Genomic DNA, 24,077 nt, shown 5'->3' with positions numbered 1-24,077 from the left:
AAAAATTTGTGGAATATACCAAATTAAAAAATCAGTTTGAATAAGTGGGAAAAAGTTTATATAAGTTAATAAAAAATATACTTTAGTTAAATAAACTACTAATACACTAATAGTTTTAGATCAATTCAATTTAAAACTGTGTAAATAAAAACATGTTATTTCATCTATTAAATGGTTTGCAAGTTTACATATAACGTAGCGTAAATAATATCAATTTTGAACTTATCTTTTTGAATTTCTGTTGGACAACAGATCAATACAGTACAACATATTTCACGTATCACTCCGTACTCACTGCGCGTTGTTCTGTTTAAATTGTTCGTCGTATTTCGTTCTTCTTCGATTCAGCCGAAAATTTATTTATGCTGTTCCGCAGATAAGCTAAACCATAACCATAGAGCTGGAAATAAAAATAAATACATAAAATACTTTATATACAGTTAATTAATTATGGAACTGATAAACACAATCGATATTAATAATAAAATAATAAATTATATGCAGAGTGGGACCGTAGTTCAAGCATGGGACAAAAAATTGTTTTCTTATTTTCTTTATAAATGGTTTGAGGTTATATTATTTTGACGTTTGTTGTTGTCAGACACTGACGTTTATTCTAGAAAGTTCAGAGCTTATTAATATATTCTGCTAATAACATTAAGTTTTATTCAGCAAAGTTTGCATGATGTCTGCAATGTCTGACGGTGAAGAAGATACACAAGAAACTGATTTATTTAATATTCCATGGGACGATGTTTTGGTTCCTTACATTGGACCAACATTGTCTGTGAAAGACTGTTTCAATCTGAGGTGTGTTTCAAGATCTGGAAAATCATTGGGAGAATCAATTTTAAAAAAAGTTCATAAGTTAGTGTTGTCTTCCACATTATCCCAAAATCAGGGTACCATACAGGTAAATTGATATTGCCTTCATATCAGCTTTCTAGATAATTATATCTCATTTTTCCTCTCATGCAGTCAAAATTATATTATATTAGCTAATGATAACACGTCTTAAAACACAACCTGATTTACCTTTTAATTTTATTTAGGTTTTGAGAAAAAACTGTAAAGATATCAGAATCCTTACAGTCATACCTGAAGACGAAGAGCAAGATGTCCCATCAAAAATTTCAGCTGAAAACTTCATTATTTTAACGTCTGGACTTAAAAGGCTTCAACATGTAAACCTGGCACATTGTGTTAATTTGTCACCAAGAGCTGTTCACCATATATTCGTTAATTCCAAGTATATGACTTTTCTAGATTTAACAAGGTATTTTCTTTTGTAATCAAATTAAATATACCTATTTCTACTACAGGTTACAACTGTTTTTCATAATGAATATTTCACTTGATTTAGAGATTAGAGTATTTTTTTAACTCCCAATTTAATTATTGTAGGTGTTGTTGGTTGACTGATGGAGCTTTACAAACCCTTATGGTACATCAGAGACATCTTAGGGATGTAAACTTGAGGTGTTGTTGTCAAATTTCGACAAAGTGTCTAATTAAACTAGTGGCACTTTGTTCTAATCTTGAGCAATTGAATTTACAACAACTCAGTTCTGTTGATGATTCTGTCCTTGCTGCCATTTTACATCATTGCAACAATTTAAATAGTTTGAACTTGGTAATGTGTCAAGAGGTGTCACCTAGTGCTATAGAGTGAGTATCTTTTTAACACACAATTAAGATTATCAGAATTGTATTTCTTCTGTTATGAAACTAAAAGCTTCCCTGAAATATCTTCATTGTAGTAAATGCCTCATTTAGACCTTTCTATTTAGGAAATTGCAATTTTCGTTTATTTGTTTGTTCTTACAAGTAAATTGTAGATGTCATGGTATAAAAGTGGATAGTTTGGTAGCTCCCTTTTGAATTTTAGTGGAAAGATATGCATTTAAGAAAAATGATTAAGATTTTCAGCCCAGATTAGATCTTTTTCTAATTTTATTATTGTTAGATTATTATTAACTTGTTGTTTTCATAATCATCTTGATTTCCAATTTTCAACGTTGTTTCCATCAAATTTACTTCGTCAACTTCTTAGTGTTAGAGCAAAACTGTGTACAAGATTTGTTGTAGAAGAGTTACGTGTATATAAATTTTCAATTGTTCTTTAAACAATTTTTTTTGTAGGCGATTTCTCTTAATGAAACCATCAGTAAGTGTTAAACAGTTTGGTTGCCGCAGCCTGATGTGTCTTGATCCTACGTTGTACACATTGATGCGACACAACGAAGGAGGGGGTTACATGCAGATGCCGATGGGACTTAGATTTTTTTAAAATGGAAGAATCTCTGAAAGATATCAGCTAGAGAAAACTGTGATTTTTTTTCGTGTAGAAAAATTTACCTTAAATCCTTCACAGATGCACTACGTTTTCCACATATTGTACTTGTAACTATGGTTGTCACATTAATTTATAAAATACCCTCTTCTTGTCGCTGTACATCGCAAACTATCTAGATTTTAACCTATTAGGACCCTTTAGAGGAGATGAACTACAACATACTAATAAATTCAAACATTTTGACGGATATCTCTATAACACCATAAAATGTGTGTACAATTCTTAAAATTTAAGTTTGACAAATGTATACATTTTTTGTGATTTGGCGCTTTAAGGTAAAATACAAATAAACAAATGTTCGTTTGACAAGTCTTTTTGAATGCGAACAAGTACAATACAAATGAAAATTCAACTGTCTTAAAAATCCTTTAAGGATTTAATGTTTTGTTTTAGGTTTGACGCGTTTTAAAAAAATTGTTTAGAAAGTTTATTTGTTCATTTAAAATATTTATATATAATACATTATAACACTATTATCTACAATATAGGCACATAATATCTTCATTTACAAGTGGATTTCGGAACAAAAACTCGTAGTTTTAATGTTGCAGCATTTTCAGTGCAAAACGCGATGACATTATTATGGTAACTTGATAAGTAATCAACGCAAAAAATAAATTAAATAAGCAACATGCTCACATATGATGACAGACAGTTTTTAACAATTCTAGTAAATTGATTGCATTACAAATTTAATACTTAATTAGTTTCATTTGTGAACAAACATATATATATATATATACTGTATTTTTTTGTCGTTTTCATTACAAAAAAATTGCCGCTGACGAGGTGCAATAATAAAATTAATTAGTCGTTAATTCAGTTAAAGTTGCATGATAATAAATAATTTCCAATTACATTATCAACTCTTAAACTGTGTATATGTATGTATTTATAGTAATAAACATTGGCTTTTAATAGTTTAAGAGTTAAAGACTATAAGTGCGCTAAAATTTCCATTTCCGACGGTATTTCCGTTATTTGCACGTTACTCGTGTTGTTTTCTGATTGAGAACAACCACTGACGGTCACTATCACAGGGTTTTGGTCGCCCGTTTGCACTATGGTTACCAGGTTTCCATCTTTTCCATTGTCCAGATCCGAGGAGCCGCCTTTGAGTAGCATCTTCACCGGATTTATCTCACCTTCGGGCGCCATCTTCAGGGAATCTATCGTTATGTTGTCGAGTGCGATGTCTTCTTCCGTGTTGGCTAAAATGTTGACATTATTTACCACCGAACCGCCGTGGTTGGAATCCGATAAGGTAAGCGATTGCTCTCTACTGTGCAAAGCATTATTGAGTTGATCTATGGTGGCTGGTCGGGAAGAGCTGGTTTGCGACCTGTAGGAAGGTGGAAAACTGTACTCTGATTGGCCCAAGTCTCTTCTGTTCGATAAGGGGGCTCTTCAAAAATGAGAAAAAAAAAAATTAGTTAATTACAAAAACAAACACTAGTAATTACGATGCCAGGAAGGAATAATGTCATAGGGGCGGAAAAGCAAACACCCCATTCAATCGTGTAATTTATGAATGCAAAGAAAAGATAGCAGTAAATTATTAATTATTTATTTAAAAGAAAGCGATTTTAAAGTTTTGTACTGAAAGGAATAAATAAGATTAATGAATTTATGCCAAAAAAATTGCGATACATATATATACACTAATACTAATGTTTTTATTTCTACACTGTCTAAACCATGTAAACAACAAGACTTTCTCCCGATTCAAACCACTTTTTACTGCTTATTAAGGTGCGATGCCCAAATTATTCGTTTAAGTTATAAAGGGTTTTTATTTTAAGTAATAGAGTAATAAAGAACACAAAATATTATGAATTTATAAAGGTTATTACGTTATCGAGGTTTAAGTCATCAAGGTTCTACTGTAAAACTATTACGAAACACCCTTCTTCAGTAGTTTTCTAAAACAATTTAGAAAATTCATCTCGAAAATTGAAGGACAAAACAATAAATTCTCATTTTGACTCTAAAGGCTATAAAACAAAAACTTCAGCGAAACAAGTTAGCGGTTTATGGTTTATATTCAAAAATAAAAAACCCATCACCTAACAAGTAATACACACAGAAAGGATGCTATATCTCCACGAGCATTTTTTACTACCTACGTTTCATGTTATTTTAAAACTAATGTTGAGACGAAACAAAATTATTTACTTGACTTAGTAACACGCTGGTGGCTCTCTTTGTTCTTAAAAAGAAAAATTATGTACTTCAGGGGTTACTTCTGAGAGAAAAGTAATGAAATTTAAAAAAACAACTGGAAAGAAAAGAGACGCATCATCGGATAGAGTTCTAACATAAACTATTATTATTACTATTGGATTTTTCTGGAAAATAAATACGTTTGACCTACCTTAGCAAACTACCTGCGTGACTTCGGTACGTTGGGGGTGGTGATGCACCATTTTGTGCACCAGCAGGCGCCGCATTTCCCCTGTCTAAAAGCAACAACCTTAAACGGTACTCTTGCATAGACGCTTGGTATGAAGGGGGTGGGGGTCGGTATTGGAATTCGGGATACATCATTGCCGCGTAGGGATGATGTGGACGCCCATACGAGGGTGGTAATCGTGGTACAAACCGTCTCGGGCATGTATCAACCGATTCCGTCGATCCCATACCCAACATAGCACGGCACGTCGACGAGTCGTGGGATGTAAGCCGCCATGCTACGCCACTGACTGTAACCAGCACTATACCAACACCTGCAAAAAAAAAGATCAAATTTTGATTCTTGATTGAAATCACGCAAATTACAAACATTAAGAGGAGAATAGTTTGCTTTAAAAATAGGTAAGACTTAATCTGAAGTGATCAATATGTTCTTTGTATCTTTTTCAGATAGACCGTTTTGTTTGCCCAACACATTTATGTTCACAACCAGAATTAATTTCGTAAATTTCGGACTTTTGATCATTTTCTAAATTTTCTAATTTATGTTTAGTGTTCCTTAAAAGGTTTTCAAGGTTATTACTTGTTTTCTTGTGCCCACGTTACTAAAATTCCAAAATCGTACCGAAATGAATTATGATCCACAAAGCCATGTGATTTAAGAGCTTGGACCAGTTTACACACGTCACATTATGACACGTTTTTTCAAATCTTTTATTAAAATGTTTTGTAGTAGAAATCATCCCCCCACGGCATTTTTTCAATGTTGTTTTTTTACATTTAAATTCTGAGAGAAATAATACTTCCGTTTTTAACCAATAGATGGTGGTAGATATTCTAAAATAAAAAAGAACTGAGGAGATACGATTTAGGAACTGGTACGAAATAGACTACTTTTCCCTAAACCCAGTTCCTTCCTTTAACAAGTTTGAGTTCCAAGAGTCTGTAGAAACCTGTAATACCTCGACCACCGACTAAAACTAAACTAAAAGATTTATACATTCGTTTATGGTGCATCCCGATCGGATTCTAACATGGGGTTTCTACTACCAGTGTGGGAGTGTGGAGCGATAATTTAGTACCTGCTATGAACTGGATCGGCATAAAGTTCAGACATCGAATGAGACAAGAAACACTTTGCATGCATGAAAATTAGCATCGGATGTCCGGAAAAGTCACTGTGCGATCTTTTAATTCATACATTACAATTTTTGAACAACAAAATAACATTTTCACTAGCTCAACAAATACTCTTTTTAAGGATGTTTGGGAGGTATATCCAAATGCTACGAGACAAATAAAAATTTGGAAGAACGTTCCTCATTCAATTCTAAAACTCCTTTAATAATTACAAATCGATTCATTAAACCGTTAAAAAGTTCTTGAAATTTTAAAAAATTGTAATTTTACACAATCATTTTATGGAGATTCGCTAACCGAACAGATTAAATTTATTTTTGTTAACAGAAAAAAAGCTACCAGAAATTTCAAACTTTTATAATAAGTAACTTGAACTCTGGAAAATCACTTTAGCGTAAGGTTATTCAAATTCACTAAATGGTTATCGAGGAAAAATGAAAAATTAGGTGAAAATGTCGTTTTTACTTGATCATAAAATGATAATATTTATAATTGTCTGAAATAAATGCAATTTTAAAGTTTTAATTATCATTTAAACATATTAAAAAGTTTTACGCTTATAATTATTAGAGATTGAAACTAAAAATTTTTTTTTCGAAGTTGAAATCAAGGCATATTCACTGCCAAAAGTCGGTTAAAAATTTTTTTCAAAGTTGTTGGTCAAATTCCAAATTTTCTCTCAAACCGTATACTTTTTTTTAGTATAGATAGTATTTATTTACCTCATGATATGCTGCAAAACCTAATTAATCACGAATTTCTAATTTTATGTACTCTTGTCTCCGATTGTACCTCCCAAACATCCGTAAAGAAGGAAGTTAATTTCTTTTACGATGTTTTAAAAGCAAATTCTACTTTTTTAAATAAAGACCCTAGACACAGGCCCCTGGAAAATAGCTTCATAATACAAAAATGTAACTTGCAATAATAATAATTGCTCAATTAGAGAAAATTAAGTAGATTACAAGTGTATTTTCTTTCGGCCATTATATTGTATCCGGCTAGCTATACAAGTTTCAGTGTGGAACACGTTCTGGGACCACGGTGTGACATTTAAGGGCTTAATTTGAAACTGGGGCGAAGTCCCCGAGTTTGAGTTTCGTATATTTGCAAAGTAATGTAAACACCTGGTGTGGCAACACACCCGGGCACAACAAGAAGTGATTAATGCATCACGTCAATTAGTTTGTTTAACATGTGTTAAACTATGTACCGACAGACAGACATATATGTATGCGCGTGTGTGTGTCCATGCATGTCTGTCTCTTATCTACCTGCCGAGACGATCTAGTTTCCTAGGAAACACGTTTCACTTAAGCCCAACATCAATAATAAATTACAATTTGCTTGGTAAGTATGTATCTATCCGTTACGTTTGTACTGTATCGAATGACAGTATTATAATGAACCAATAGCAAATAAGAAAATTGTTCTTGATTTAAATTGATTGTGAGCCTTCTTTACGATAATGATTATAGGAAGTATCTAATTATAAAATAGATTATTTAAATTACGACTGCAAATCGTACATTTTTCGCGATTTTAAAAGGTGGTTCGGTAAATGTGTCGTGCGAAATCTTTGGGAGACTTATTTCAATTTTTTGATAAGTTTATTTACAACCACCGGCTCGAAAATCGGTAATGTTTACATTTTCCGTCAATGTATACTTCATTTACTTTCTCCAGCGATGTGCCCCTTCCAATGTCTTGGATACGCACTGGCAAAATCGGAAGTAGGGAGAAAAAAGCTCATTTACTCTCGACTCTTGTTTGTTAAATATACTTTTTCATACAGTACCTGCCAAAAGTTTTGCTCAATCATGAACAGTAGTGCGAGTCGAAAACAAGCGTTAAAGCCTTTAATATGTCTTCAAATATAAATAAACATCTCGATGATATTTTCAGTAGTTAATTATACCAATAACAGCACATTTGAGCAATGCAATTGCAGTAGATAAAATGGTCAATTTTTCCGTGCAATACTGTACAGATTATACGCTCCTCACCGGTTAAAAGTTTGGCCGAGAGTTGTCTCCTTCCTTTTCTGGCCTAGTGCTGTTCTTTTTTACTTTGCGCCGGTCAAACTGAAGGTCACATCGCTACAGAAAGTAAACGAAGTATAGCTGCATACTTTATTGCAAAGACACCAACATTGTTAATTCACACACAGGACCGACTTCAAATCGTAAATTATTGTGATTGAAAAATTATTTTTGCCCTCAACCACGTTACTGAACTCGTTATGCGATTGTTTATTTCATGTTCTTTAAACCTGAACAAACTTCACTAGTGGTAATTAATTGCTTAATACCACTTCCGAATCGGCTTGCCCTGGTTTTCTGTGGTTTCCTCGGATAATTTAGACAAAATGCTGAGGCAGTTAGTAATACTTTACACTTCTCTTGTTTTCATTTCGACCGTCTCATTTATCTCTCCCAACCACCACCCATCAGTTCCCACTGGTCCTAAAAATGGTTTGAAGAAGAAGAAGGCATTCTGCCCTATCCACCGACTTTGCAGTAGATAGTAGATCGAAGGGATTTCCGGCCCGGCAATGTGTTCAAATACAAGATAAAAGAAATGCTGATCGTTTTTTTTTCGACATTTAGAGCATTGTCCTCCTCGAGTACGTTCTTTCCGGCTAGACAGTGACCAGACAGGCGTCCCGAAGTGACTAACGGAATGCGTTTTCCGCGTAAAGCCGGCACTTGCAGAAAAAGGTTGGATTGTTCACACAACAACACGTTCGCGCATTCTTCGTTGATTGTCCGCGAGTATTTGACTCAAAAAAAGTATCCCCACGTTGCCACATCCCCTACAGTCCGAAATAAAACCCGTAAGACTTTCTTCTTTTCTCAAAACTGAATATGTACTCATCATGGCGTCGTGGAAGAGGTCAAAGCAGATGTAACAACGGTTCCGAACTAACTTCGTAACTTCAAAAGGCTACTGTGTTTCTAAGGGTACTAAAAGGCGGTGACAACGATAGAAAGAGTTAGAGGGTGACTTTAAAATGCAAATACAAAATAAAAAATACCTAGTTTTATCTTGCACTTAAGTACTTTTTTGAGAAAATAATAAACAAATATTATATAAAATAATGAATGAAAGTTGCTCACGTTGACTATTGAAGGTATTAGAAGCTTAAAAAGGACAGAGACATTCCATGAATGCCTTGTAATTCTTTAACTAAAGAGAGCTCAAAAAATTCTAAACTCCTTGGAAATGGATAATCTAAAATATTGGATCGATATTGTTTTCCGGTTCAGTGTCATGGTCCATGGAATTTTGAAGTTCCAAATTGATATCAGCACCTGCCAAATACCACTTATCGTACCTTTAGCAAAGAACTACGAAATTTTATGAATTAATACAAAACAGCCCGCAAAACAATATCGAATTAATATCCGACAGCTGTGTAAAATTGAAAACTATAAGATATTGTGGTGTGCTAATAAATGCGTATAATCCAAAATTCTTAGAAAACTATTAGAAAAACTTCATGAACCCAAACCTAAGAAACCTATGGATTCCATTTCTTTCTCTTATTACAATGTGTAAAAGATCAAAAATAAAACGAGGTTGTAAATATTTTGATACAATGTGATTGATGGTGATTTTACATTAATAAAATTATTTGCAACCAGGGGCGCAATAACGTTACAATTTGACTGGGTGCTCACAAAAAAAACGTTCTCATGATAATATATAGGGTGTCCCAGTTATAATAATTAATATTTATACCACAGATTCCTACGGATATTTGGAACATAAAATGTTATAACACTTTTGACTTTTGAAACAAAATAAAAAATTATAAAATTATAACAGTTTTGATGCCGGCCCTGCACAATAGCAAATTAATTACGATTGCCAGCTGATCGTAGAAAAATTCACCTTCAGTANTTTGAAAATACGTATTTTGCATTTAGTATTTAAAATACAAAATGGAAATCTATTTTGTATAATACATGTGAAATAACAAATCAAAAAAGTATTTGCATTTTGTATTTAAATATATTTAAAAAAAAATAATTTTGCACATTCTAGTGACTATTGTGAAGGACGATCTAAACGTATCGAGCAAAAATTACAAATTCTCGATACTTACAATTAGTAAACGAAAGGAAAGTACAAATTTGCATTAATTCCTTGAACAGTCGCGTTCAAAAATTATGGCATACAGTTAAAAATTTTCGCTAGTAATCGTAACATTTTTTACTGTCCGTTTCTCGGATCGCGCCATATTATTAATAGGCCTCCGCAGTGCCATACGGTGAATACGATAGGTAATACCTAACGGTGTCCACTGATGATAATCGTAAGATTTGTTCCAGATAAAGTAATCCGTACAGATACTTGTACAAACATATTTTCCACTTGACAGATGAATAGGTCGAATATGTTCGTTCATAACTGTAATCGTTTATGCGAACAGTTCTAGAAAATGTTTATGGGCACTTTGCAGATATAGGACTGACTGTAACTTGCCATAATAAGGATCTGCCCGCAACTGTACACACTTAATCGGTATTATCGGTAACTAAACTCGGTTAGCCTTTTACTTTGTTGCAAAAGTCTCTGGGTAAGCGAATGAATGGAAATGTATTTTATGTTGATATAGCGGAAGAAGAAACTGATACGTTCAGATGCATACTAGGGTGGTCTATAAAAAATTTTAGACATAAATACGTGTACATTGCAAAGCCGTCTACAAATCACTTCGATAAAATTACATCAAATCCAAATATTTTCCCGACAATTTTATATAACGTTCTCGACTTACTTCTCGGCTCGAAATTGCATTTCAATTATGTATTTGGAGAATATCCAAAAAGGAAAGAGTGCGTATATAGGATTTGTACATTTAGAAAAAGCTTTTGACAATGTTAAATAGGACAAAATGTTAAATATACTTAAAAATGTAGGGATGAGTTACTAAGATAGAAAGAGTGATACTTAGTTTGTATAAAGAGCAACAGGCAGTTATAGAGATGGAGCTGCAACGTAGAGAAGTAAATATTAGGAAGGGAGTCAGACAGTATGCTTAGCTTTAAATAAAATCGAAGCGGTAGGTACTGACAAAACAGTGCTGTATGAAAATAAATAAAAGCAAAACAAAAATACTGGTATGCAAGGGAAGAATAAGTAGGGAAAGAGCGAATATAAAGACAAGAGATGAAAAATTAGAAAAAGTGGCTGATTTTAGGTATCTAAGTAAGATAAGATAAGACGGAAGGAGTAATAGGGATATAAAGCAGAGGATAGCGCAGGGTCGAGTCGTCTTCAATAGAAAGAAGTCGGTGCTGTACGGGTGCGAAACATGGACAGTGAGCGCGGCGGAAAAGAAAAGGTTCGAAGTGTTTGAAATGTGGTGTTATAGGCGAATGATGAGGATACCGTGGATAGAAAAGGAAATGAAGAGGTATTAGAAAGAGTAAGAGAACAGAGGATTATGGAAGTCAATATGAAATAGGCGAGATAGGTTAGTAGGACACCTTCTCAGGCATGAAGGTCTAGTTAGAGATATATCAGAGGCAGAAACGGAAGTTAGGAGGGGTAGAGGTAGACCTAGATTAGATTACTGTTCGCAAATAGTTAAGGATGTGAGATGTTATAATTTTAGGGAAATGGTGTGTGTCCAACCAGTCTTAGGAATGACGACCTTATGATGATGACTTTTGGGCTCGTAATTGCATTTCAATTATGTATTTGAATAATATCCTTAATTGAAACGCTTTTAAAAATGAAGCATGAATTTAAATGTTGAAATATTGAAATATCCAAATAATTGGATATTAAAAATTATTACCTCGTTATCCAAATATCTTCTTAATCAAACACCTTTAAAAATACGTTGACGTTCTCTGGCATACACACTTGGGAAATTACCTCATTAAATGTTTGTGTGTACGTAGCTTCTAAGTTTTAATTGTTAGAATAAAAATTAACGTAAAATTTTGTAAGTTCAATTCTTTTTTAATATTGAGTGATTAAATATCAATACATTTAGTCAAATATTGAAAATTTGAATCATAGGCGTAGCAACGTTTTTTTCTTAGGGGAGGAGTGCAAATTTTCAACTTTACCTAACAATAGCAGCCACTTTTACATCGTGTACTAGAAATAATTGATATTCTAGGAAGGTCAGCCGCTCCCTTTGCTACGCCAGTGATATTTGATTTAATATTTGGATATTCAAATATATACATTTGATTTACTGAATATCTCATAATTTGAATATATTTAAATTAAATAATAAACAACTATTTGAATAGGTAATACTTGAATTTGAAGAAATTCGATCTGTAGTTTGAACCATCAAAAAGATTACACCTTGTCTTTTAAAATTCATTATAAGTAGGATACCTTTATGAATAAAAGGTGTTATTAAAAAGTCTTAAAATTGTTTCCACTGTAGCAAGTCTTTTTGAATTGAAAAAAAAACAGCTTACAATGCCCTACCTTACTAATTTTAGACACTACAAATAGGAAGATTATTTGCGCGCATTTTGAATAGAATTTCCATTGTTTGCATCAGGGCATAGCGATATCGCATGTTACTTTATATCTGAAGTGGGTGCATCCTATCCTTACGTTCCTGTAATGGAGTGTTACCGGTTATCAGGGTTTATTGAAAGCATAATGGCGAAATCGGAGATGCAACCTCCTTACACTTAATAGATAACAATTCTTCCAGAGCGCTTCTATCCAATGCCCACCATTTCGAGCTGTAACTTGTCCCCCGCCAAGTCTTTTTTTAAAGTTTACATCACAAAAGATATCTCACTGAACAACAAAATCGTATTATTCTGTAGAAGAAGATCGCTTAAAAGCCGTATTAAATGTCGATTAATTGCAATATTACTCAAGGTATAATGTGAATCAAAATATAACAATACTATGCTAAGATTGAAGAGATTAGTAACAACTCCTTGCTCTTCCAAGTTGCATCAACCAGCCAGTGCCCAAATTCAGTAGTTGTCTGGTTTGTTTTGTTTAAAAATCCAAAGGGGTGCAATTGTAAGCTTGCTCTCAATATAAAGCCGCCACTAAGCTGTAATCATTTCCATTGCCAAAACTAGAGGCTTAAACGCCAGTCAATGGTATAGCAACATTTCGTAAAGAAATAGTTATCTGAATTCTGCCATTTTTTATCTGAATGCAATTTTTTCATAATACTTTAACCACAAAACCCGCATTGTCACTAAAACAGTGACGGAATTTATTTTGTCATAGTTGGTAACTACACAATTTGTCACCATACAGCGGCAACTCTTGAGCAAACTAAAACACTTGCTCCGTTGTTAGATGTAATGTGGCATTGAAGTAGTTCAAAACATAACTTCCCCACTTCTAATACTATGCTAAGATTCAACAGATCAATAACAATTCCTTGCTCTTCCAAGTTGCATCAACCAGCCAGTGCCCAAATTCAGTAGTTGCCTGGTTAGTTTTGTTTAAAAATCTAAAGGGGTGCAATTATAAGCTTGCTCTCATTACAAAGCCGCCACTAAGTTATAATCATTTCTATTATCAAAATCCAGAGGCTGGAACGCCAGTCAATATCTTGTAGAGAAATAGTTGTCTGAATTCTGCTATTTTTATCTGAATTTTGTCATTATATGTTAATCACAAAACCGCATTGTCACTAGAACATGGAACGGAATTTATTTTGTCATGGTTGGTAACTACACAATTTGTCACCATTCAGCGGCAACTCGTGAGCAAACTAAAACACTTGCTCCGTTGTTAGGTATAATGTGGCATTGAAACAGCTCAAAATATAACTTCCCCACCTCTAATACTATGCTAAGATTCAAGAGATCAATAATCATTCCTTGGTCTTCCAAATTGCATCAACCAGCTGGTTCCCAAATTCAGTAGTAGTCTAGTTTGTTTTGTTTAAAAATCCAAAGGGGTGCAATTACAATTTTGTTCTAATTGCAATGCCCCGCTGGCACACTGAACTCGGTCAATTTTAATCTAATTAGAATCCCTTAATACAATAACTTAGTTCCAGATTTCCTTATAATAACAAGTGTAGCTTCCTAATTGTTGGGAAGCGGGGAGATTATGCTCACCCCTACAACCTTGCCATCTCGTTTTGCATAGGCGCCTATTGGAAATGAAGTCACAGACTAAAACTACGTATTTCGCATTACGGTAACTCTACCCGTTACCTAATTAATTCCCTAAATCATACATTTCTCATACCTCAGCAGGCCATGATGATATCGTACACGTGGGCTGACATAATTAAATGTGTATTCGATCTCTAACTCAATTTGATATTGTTCGAGGGCAGTGACACGACGCTATATTATTAACTGCCACCTACCACCACAGCCGCCTACCCCACACCCCCTTTCGGTATCCCCCCACATAACCAACTGTCGGCGTGTTTGTTAACTACTGCCACAAAATACTCCCTTCCACCCCCCCTTCGTCAATTTCACCGCAGAAGCGTTGAATGACGTTATGTAATTTAACTTCATCAAGGGAAAAAAGGGGAGAATCGTCATGAATAAAAATCGATAAAACATTACACGAATTGGCCATGGCTGGCGGCACTTCTTGTTAATAAAGATACAGGGCGTTCAGGAAACCTTTTATAACTTTATTAAATTTCCCAGACAACTGTGATAAAAAATAAAGCCTTCCGTTTAAAAAAAATACAAAGGGTAAAACACATTGTTCGAGTGGTAATTCTATCTTATATCAATCTTAATTCCGATTCTACATTAAGTCGATTTCTGTATTTCGTTTTACCATCTTTGAGAAATCCTGGTGCAAAGAGCTCTTACGTCATATTACAATACAGGTCTGACGAAGGAAGCTGGCGAGCGGTCGCGCAGGTACTTGCCCATTTATGACCTATTTGGGTAAGTCACTTGGATCCGATACACAAATAAGCTTTCAGTAGGCGTAAATTATAGTATTAATACAGATAGGACAGTAGCGTACTAGAAAATAATGTAAAAACATGACTTATCAAAAAGAAAAAATTAAGCTATTGCTTTTGTTTTATAGTTAGTTTTCACATTCACTGTCACTGTCATCATCGGAAACTCTATCACTGTCACCAACATCAACAATTAGTTCTTCTGTTTGTCTGTCTATTACTTGATCTGATCCCTACTTTTAAATATTTAATCTACGCCCCTGATAGGAATACTGAAGAAAAAGGGCTGCAATTGTTATACCTATAACTGCCTATTTTTGCCACCGCGCATTCACGCCATTTTAAAATTTCCGCCAGCTTCCAGCGTCAGGCCTGTAACACTTATGATTAATATGATGATATTAAATATGTATGTAATATATAATTTGCAAAAAATTATTTTGTCACGAACTATGTACAATTCCAAATGGAAATAAAAAAATGTAGTTTCCAGATTATTCCTTGTTCTATGTGAGAAAATGCTGACAAAAAAATGTGATGTAATTTCCATATTCGGTGACAATTTTACCTCATCTCTTCATATTACTAACTGAGGGAGAAGCTTATTGGTTGTTAATACTTTCAACTTGACATATCTAAAGCAATTCTTGAAAAAAGGTCCCGATAGACAAAATACGACAGATATTTTTATTATGGTTCCGTTTAAGCATTCTGATCTAAAGAATCCTAAAATTAAACCGCCATTTTTAATAAAACTCATTCGAATAACGTTATCACGATTTTCTATTAAGATTTAAACTGAAACTTAAAATTAAAAACATCCTTATTGTTTAACTGATATAGTACTGTACATATTGTTCACTCTTCCAAGGGGTGCTACGCGTTGTTCAAAGATTTTTGAGAGTTCAGATAGTTTAGGACAGTTTTCGGAGAAAAGCATGAGGTATTTTGAGATAGATGTCGATGAAAAATTTGTATATTCTGAACCTTCACCAAACGATACATTCATATGCTAACAAAGAAATGTGATATAATTATCAAATTCGATGACAATTTTACCTTGTCTGTATAGAGGCATCAATTAAAAAAATTCTCTATGAAAATTTCATTTTAACAAGATTTTTATTTGAGTATATACGATGGTTTTATAAAGTTACCAACTTTCATGTATCTACCTTCGTTTTATAGTGAAAAATAAATGTAAAAAATGAAAATTCGCTCAAAGAATTTTTTGGCAAACGAAATAAACATAAATAATTATTCACTTCATAATTTATAATATACATAAGACTTTTTATTTAGTCCATGCGGCGATATAGATATATATGCTTGTAGGCATTCACGGCATAAGTCTTTACGATGAAGATTTTCCGAACTAACGAGCCGTGGTCTAGTGGAATCTTTATTTCTTCCAGACGTTTCGTTCGAAGCGTCTCCTCAACTATCGAGAAGAATACTACGAAGCAATCACCACCGTCTCCATTGAAAATGTTCGCCGCACTTACGAACGAAACGCCTGGAAGAAATAAAAATTTCACTAGACCAAGGCTCGTTACCCCGGAAAATCTTCCTAACTCCTGTTTCTGCCTCTAATATGTCTCTGACTAGACCTTCATGCCTGAGAAGGTGTCCTACCAACCTATCTCGCCTATTTTTTATTGACTTCCATAGAGTCCTCTGTTCTCCTATTATTTCCAATACCTCTCTTCATTTCTAACCTTTTCTACCCACGATATCCTCATCATCCGCCTATAACACCACATTTCGAACGCTTCTAACCTTTTCTTTTCCGCCGCTCCCACTGTCCATGTTTCGCACCCGTACAACGCCGTGCTCCAAACATAGACCTTTAACAACCTTTTTCGAATTTCTAAATTAACGGTTCACGAGCATAGAAGTGACTTCTTTTTATTAAAGGCGACACGACCCTGCGCTATCCTCTGCTTAATCAGCTCTATAACTGCCTGTTGCTCTTTATACAAACTAAGTATCACTCTTCTATCTTTGTAATTCATACCTACATTTTTAAGTATATTTAACATCTTGTCCCATTTAACATTGTCAAAAGCTTTCTCTAAATCTACAAATCCTATGTACGCACTCTTTCATTTTTCTATCGTTTTCTCTATTGCTACCCGTAAAGCTAGAATGGCCTCCTGCGTTCCTCTATTTCTTCTAAATCCAAATTGATCTTCCCCTAATAGTTCTTCCGCCCTTTTTTCCATCCTCCTCTGTACAATTCTAGTTAAGATTTTTGACGCATGGGAAGTTAAGCTAATTGTTCGAAATTTCTCGCACCTATCTGCGCCCCTCTTCTTAGGTAATGTTACTACTACGTTCGAATATAAAGATATATATATATATATATTCTGTGTGTAGTAGTTAAAACAGTGGCATAATTTTGGTTTATGAATTAAGGAAAAGGAAAAATGCAAAAAACTATATAGAAATTATACCGTCTTGGGGATCGCATTGGTTAGAAACTGCGGCTCTTTAAATTTCCTTTTAAACGGTTAGAAAGGAGATTCAAACGGAGAACAATTTTCATAATTTATTATAGGAGAAAGAAGTTTTCCGAATGTGCATCGCCATCGAGGGGAACGGTAAAGGGTGCGGTGGGTATTCTGTTCGGCCAACAGACGGTTTGTCTGTCTGCTTCGCGATTTCTCTAGAGATTAAGTTTTTCTAAAATATTCAGCTTTGTAAGGGAAAAAAGAACCGGATTCGACGGATTTTATTTCTTTCATGAAGCAGTAAAAGCAAATGACCTTTCTCTATTGTACTCGTAACGGTTCCACGTTGCGGTTGAAACGAAATTACTAACATTTCCTCAAAATTGCAGGACAAAATTGTCATTTGATTTGATTAAAGAAAAAACTCAATCGTTACTTTAAATGAAAAGAAATACAGAATACTTTAAGAGAACCTCAAGAATGTTTTGAAAAATCTGAAAATAAGCACAGTCGAGAGTTAACAAGCAAGCTTGATTTTTTGACAGAATTTAGTGTCGAAAGTAATTAGACAAAAAAGTTATTTTAATTTCTGCAAGTTAGTCAACATCTAATTATTTTATGCCTACGTAGACAAATAGAGGTCAATTTTTATCGCTGAACAACATCAAATATATCAATAAAAATTTGACAAAAGTAGAGATCTATAAGATAGACACTGGTTTGGGCACCATAACTACAATTTTCCACAGTTTTCCAGGATTAATAGCCTTTAACAATTGTTGAATTTAGAGAAAAAGTGTTCTTCATAAACTTCACATTTTACAAACTCTCTTTCTATTAAAAAAATTGAGTTTAAATTTTATTACCCATTCCCTTATTACTTTATTGTGTGTAAGAGTGATGTAAAATTAATGACCTTTTACAAAACCTTTTCTTTAATATATGACAAACGACGTTTCTGACCTTATGATACAATATATAAGAGGGTAGGTAGGTAATTCAGAAATACGAAAAATAAAAAGTTTCGCAACGGAAAAAGAATAGTAATTAAGTTAAACTTACCGATCATGAGTAACGAGACGGTGAGATGATCCCTTCCCGCAGGTCTCATTGCGCCCAGCGCCGTACCAACCAGAACACAACACACTGCGACCAAGGCTATCAATGCTATAAACCATCTCAACGAACCCGGCCTCCACGTGAGGAAACTGCAACAGCCTTTTGGGGATTCTTCCGAAAACCTCGATCTGAAAAAGAATGAAAACTTATTAAAAAAATTACATTTTAAAAAGAAGAAGTTCTCTATTTTGAACAAGTAGTCGCTCAATAGTAATCCGGTGGAAATTTGAACAGCATCAGGCGCTCCCACTTATAAAACGCGACTTTCGAATGATTAGTCACGTTAGCTTTCAATTTATCTCCAAGCACATTAACAGCCTAAGTCTTAAATAAACGTAGAGGTACTTTAAAATGTCTTGGGCCGGAAAATGCGAGAAAGGCTGTTCTTATTCATATTGCGTTTACATTAAACACCTTAAATACATTGACTTGACCTTTAACCATTAAACCGATTACGGTCAGACACGGCCAGAGTTTTAGTGTTTATAAATTAATGAACATGCAGAGTTTTGTCAAGGCCATGAATTATAAGATCCTAAACTATCTCTATCACCTACCGAACAGTAAAACACTTTTTGAAATCAGCTCAGTAGTTTTTAAGACTGATCAACTTCATCATAAGGTCGTCAGTCAGTCTTAAGACCAGAACTAGAACATCCCGCATCCTTACTATTTGTGAACCTGATTTCCAACCTTCTCTACCCACGGTATCCTCATCATTGGCCTGTTAGAACCATATTTCGAACGATTCTGTTCTCCATCCTGATTTATCTGACTTCCTAGATAACCAAAATCAGCGATTTTTTTTCTCCTGTGTTTATATTCACTCTTTCGCTACTTTTTATTTTCCTTTCATGCCAGTATTTTTGTTTTACGTTTATTTATTTTCATACAATTCTGTTTTGTCAATAGCGTTTCCATATTATTTGGAGCTATCTCTAACTCCTCCTTGCTAGATGCTAATACTGCTATATCATCTGCAAATCTAGGCATACTAATCTTTTGCCCCTGTATATCTATCGCTATTCGATATATAGATTAAAAAGTAGCGGTGACAGTGTGCATGCTTGTCTGACTTCTAATAAGATTACTCCTTACCCCCGATAAATAAAGAAACATATAAACCTTTACTTTTCAATAAAATATATAGAACGGATTAACCTCTGTAGGTACACCATTTTCTTCATCAATTTAATTCACTAATTGGATAGAAAATTCGATAGATTCAGATTATTTTTTTGATGTAAGTTCGGGTTAAGTTAGGGTAGATTAATTTCGTAATAATTGGCATCTCGATTTGAACATAAAGTCGCCTATTAAGCTGAAAGGGCGCGCTTGCCACATCTTCGTTAGTCTGACAATTATCCACAAATGAAAGTTTAATAAGGTCGTATTCTGATTAGCTGCTCTTGCTTTACTAATTACTTGCACTGCATTTCACAAGAGAACTTGTAGACGACGGCGGGAATGACGCCGACGGTTGCTGATTCGTGCGCTGCGACGCTCACCGCAGCGACAGCCACCTTTCAATAGAACCTGGCAACTGACGCTGCATAATCCAAAAACCTCAAGACAGTACCTTCAACGATTGATTAGATCGTCGGAAATGGAGAAATGCAAAATCGAAATCAGTATCTCCTTTTTGTCTCATTTAGTCCAGTCATATCGGAATGATGGATATTAAGCCGTAAACTTATTTTGGCATTCTAAATGTTGTGTCAAAAGTCACATAAAATCGATTTTTCGTTAATATCTCGCTTCCTATGGTATCAATGACATTTGCATCTATAATGAAAATAAATTCTCTACAAATTTTCCGTCAAATATTTTTTTATACACTTAACTGTTTTTAAGATAGAGCGTAAAGAACTCGCAGCACATCCCGGTTATTTATCGTTTTCTCTATTGCTACCCGTAAAGCTAGAATGGCCTCCTGCGGGAGGCTATTTCTTCTAAATCCAAATTGATCTTCCCCTAATAGTTCTTCCGCCCTTTTTTCCATCCTCCTCTGTACAATTCTAGTTAAGATTTTTGACGCATGGGAAGTTAAGCTAATTGTTCGAAATTTNTAATATATCTAAATTATATTTTAAATAGAAATTAAATAGAATAAACAAATTTTAATTGTTTAGCAATTACGTATCATATATTGACTACAGTTGAAGTTCAAACGTAAGGAGGGTTAAACAAACTTGAATAATTAGTACATAAATCTCACTTTTCTTCTTCTTCATCGTCATCTTCCGGTTGCTCGAAAATTTCTAATTCATTATCATTATCTTCCTTTTCAAGGATGTTTGTCTGTAAACCATCAAGGATTTGAGGGTCAAATGCACTTTCTTGATGGCCACAAGCTAAAGAACATTGCAACCCTTATTTAGTATATCCGCAGCGTGAACCACAACCATTCTTGCATTTGCAAAATATTGTTTTAAGTAGTTCATCTGGAGCTGGTGGTAATTTTGTCGTTATCGGTTCCAGGAGTTCATTTTGCAGTACCTAATCCTATTTTTGAGGTTCCAGATCATTCGCTAACCAAGTTTGAAGTTGATGGTATACCAATTGATATATATTGACTACCAGGACTTACGGTTGACTTTCTGCTAAGCGCTGGGCGTATAAAAAAATTTTTTGAACAAAATTTGTTGTAAATTTTAAGCTCTAGAATTTTCATATTGTATGCAAATGTAAAAGCGATATATTTGCGAAAAATCGATTTTGGTGACCTTTGACTTTGAATATCTTAAGACGGGAACACGAGAAGTTATATGACTTTTGATACACCTTTTAGAATGCCCAAGTAGAGGTTTGTACAAATTTACAGCTTATTATCTCTCATTCCGAAGTTGACCCTCTTTTTTGCTTAATTGACTGTAACTACTAATTGGCATGGTAATCCTATTTATGCTACAATACAAACACATCTGGTTTATAATTTTCATTTGTTTTGATTTATTGTCCTCTTAACTTTTTAGTTTGTTCGAAATCTTCTGCTTAATGCATAGTATAACAATGTCACGTTTTGTTATTTGTTTAATTATAACGTTCACTTCAGTTTCACAGAATCATCTTCTCATTGATGTAGATACAGTTTCACAGAAAATTGGTCACGCTCCCTCAAGCAACCAATTTTCTAGGTTATTATAATCTGGAGTATGTTTAATCAAGGCACTGTCACAGTTTCTATTTGCAGTTTTTCGGGTTAATAAACCCGAGGAGAGCTATTTGCATCTCGCGATCAGTGTCATATAACCATCACCGTCATGTAACTAAATCACACCGCTCTCAACAATTTACAACGTTTACATAACTTATTTAATATATAAAATTTTAGGCGAAAATTATGAAACTAGGATAACTAGAACTTCAGATTAAAGAGAAATAGAAATGTAAATTTTGAAACGAAAAATTGTAAGTCTCACAGACTGATTGCCTACTATTACTACTACAAAGCACTAACCAAAATAATTTTTTAAACAATCTAAATTTAATAATGTATTTACATGGTATGAAAAAAAAATTAAACAAAAATATTGGTATGTATGGGAAGAAAAAGTACGTTAAGAGTGAATATAAAGATAGGAGACAAAAAGTGGAATAAGTCGCTGATTTTCGGTATTTAGGAATTAGATAATTCAGGATAGAAGAAGCAGTAGAGATATAAAACAAAGGATAATGCAGGATCGAGTCGCCTTTAACAAAAAGAAGTCACTGCTATACTCGCGAAGAGGAGAACGGTATTGTACGGGTGCGAATGATGACGATACCATAGATAGAAAAGGCTAGAAATGAGGAGGCATTAGAAAGAGTAGGAGAACAGACAGAGGTATGGAAGTTAATTAGAAACAGGTGAGATAGGTTGGTAGAGCAGCTTCTTAGGCATGACTCTTCACAAGTAATTAAGGATATGGGATGTTCTAGTTGTAGAGAAATCTGAGAAGATTAGCTCAGGATAAGAAAGAGCGGAGGTGCGCGTCCAAGCAGTCTTAGGACTAAATATCCTATTATGATGATGATTACACATTTAACTCTAGAATTATATGGTTGTTCGGAAAGTCATTTCGTTTTTTCCCGACATAGGATTTAATTGTATTCTTTTGCACCCAACTTCACATTTAAGCCGTATAATTTTTATATGCTTTGAGAGCTCATATAGCAAGGCTTGTGTGTGAAAAATTCCAATTAATTCTACGCAGTAGTTTTTGGTTGGTGCCCTTTTAAATATGGAGAGCGATAAGCAGCATTTTCGACATATCTTACTGTTTTACTACAGAAAGGGTAAAAATGCTGTTCAAGCCAGAAAGAAATTGACTGATGTGTATGGAGAAGGTGTGTTGACAGTACGCCAGTGCCAGAACTGGTTCGCTAAATTTCGATCCGGCAATTTTGATGTCGAAGATGCACCACGTTCGGGAAGGCCGGTTGAAGCTGATAAAGACGCGATAAAGGCATTAGTTGATGTGAACCGGCGAATAACAACACGTGAGATCGGATTGAGGTTAAATTTATCAAATTCAACAGTTTATGACCACTTGAAAGGCCTGGGATTATCCTCGAAGCTCGATGTATGGGTTCCCCATGTTCTCACAGAGAGAAATCTGTGTCGCCGCATTGACGTCTGCGATTCGCTTCTCAAACGTCACGAAAATGATCCGTTTTTGAAGCGCATCATCACTGGGGACGAAAAATGGGTTGTATACAACAACGTCAAACGCAAGAGGTCATGGAGCAAAAAAGATGAACCGGCTCAAACCATTTCCAAAGCCGATATTCACCAAAAAAAGGTGATGCTGTCTGTTTGGTGGGATTTTAAAGGAATCGTTTTTTTTGAGCTTTTACCGGATAACACAACGATTAATTCGGAAGTCTACTGTCATCAGCTGGACAAACTGAATGATGCACTTCAACAGAAAAGGTCAGAACTAATCAACAGGAAAGGTGTAGTGTTTCACCAAGACAACGCGAGACCTCACACAAGTTTGGTCACTCGCCAAAAGCTTTTACAGCTTGAATGGGATACAATGCTACACCCACCATATTCTCCAGACCTGGCACCATCGGATTATTATTTGTTCCGGTCACTCCAAAATTTTTTAGACGGTAAAACCTTCACCTCAAATGAGGAGGTCAAAAACCTCCTCGATCAGTTTTTTGCCAGCAAAGACCAAAAATTTTATGAGCGTGGAATTATGCTACTACCAGAAAGATGGCAAAAGGTGTTGGACCAGAACGGTCAATATATAATTTAATAAAGTATTTGTTTATTATACGAAAACTGTCTTTCATTTCCACAAAAAAAAACGAAATAACTTTCCGAACAACCCTATATTTAAAGTAAATGATTTTGTACAATTTAACGAAACCGGTTGACATTTTCCACATGTCCAGTTTTACTATCTCAGTAGTTCGAAATGTTTGATAAAATAATTAGATAACAACTTTAAAAGTTCAGGCATTAAAGACTCTCGATAATGGCCCAATAGGCCGCAACGATTGTAGAGCATAGTTGAAAACCGCTTGAATATGTTGTCATCGATGACCTTTGGGACGAGCGAAGTCGCGGGTAAACGCTGGTAAGGAATAAATGCGATTTCTTACCCGAAAGGGAATGTTGAGGATTCGTTTTTGAAATCGGGGAAGATATCGTACTTTCGGTAGGTGTTTTTATATGTGAAATAATGTACGGCAAGGA

At 34.5% G+C, this 24,077-nt stretch overlaps 2 protein-coding genes across 2 annotated transcripts in view; one reads left to right on the top strand and one right to left on the bottom strand.

Annotated features, from left to right (window-relative positions):
- Nucleotides 1–571: 571 nt before the first annotated feature.
- Nucleotides 572–3,274, top strand: LOC108734634 (F-box/LRR-repeat protein 15). The gene is made up of 4 exons (XM_018466268.2): nucleotides 572–913; nucleotides 1,053–1,276; nucleotides 1,405–1,668; nucleotides 2,143–3,274. The coding sequence occupies exons 1-4, from the start codon at nucleotides 683–685 to the stop codon at nucleotides 2,288–2,290; spliced, it is 867 nt and encodes a 288-aa protein (XP_018321770.1). The 5' UTR covers nucleotides 572–682; the 3' UTR covers nucleotides 2,291–3,274.
- The window catches only part of LOC108734633 (probable cyclin-dependent serine/threonine-protein kinase DDB_G0292550), a 261,116-nt gene continuing 239,809 nt past the window's right edge, over nucleotides 2,771–24,077 (bottom strand). Inside the window, exons 3-5 of the mRNA XM_018466267.1 lie at nucleotides 18,329–18,513; nucleotides 4,731–5,082; nucleotides 2,771–3,761 (exon numbers count right to left, since the gene is read on the bottom strand). Coding sequence (XP_018321769.1) covers nucleotides 3,293–3,761; nucleotides 4,731–5,082; nucleotides 18,329–18,513 — 1,006 coding nt within the window. The 3' untranslated portion in view covers nucleotides 2,771–3,292. The remainder of the gene's footprint in view (nucleotides 3,762–4,730; nucleotides 5,083–18,328; nucleotides 18,514–24,077) is intronic.

Source organism: Agrilus planipennis, unplaced genomic scaffold (assembly GCF_000699045.2).
Source record: "Agrilus planipennis isolate EAB-ADULT unplaced genomic scaffold, Apla_2.0 scaffold79, whole genome shotgun sequence".
Lineage (NCBI taxonomy): Eukaryota > Metazoa > Arthropoda > Insecta > Coleoptera > Buprestidae > Agrilus > Agrilus planipennis.
This window is presented reverse-complemented; position numbering and strand designations above follow the sequence as displayed.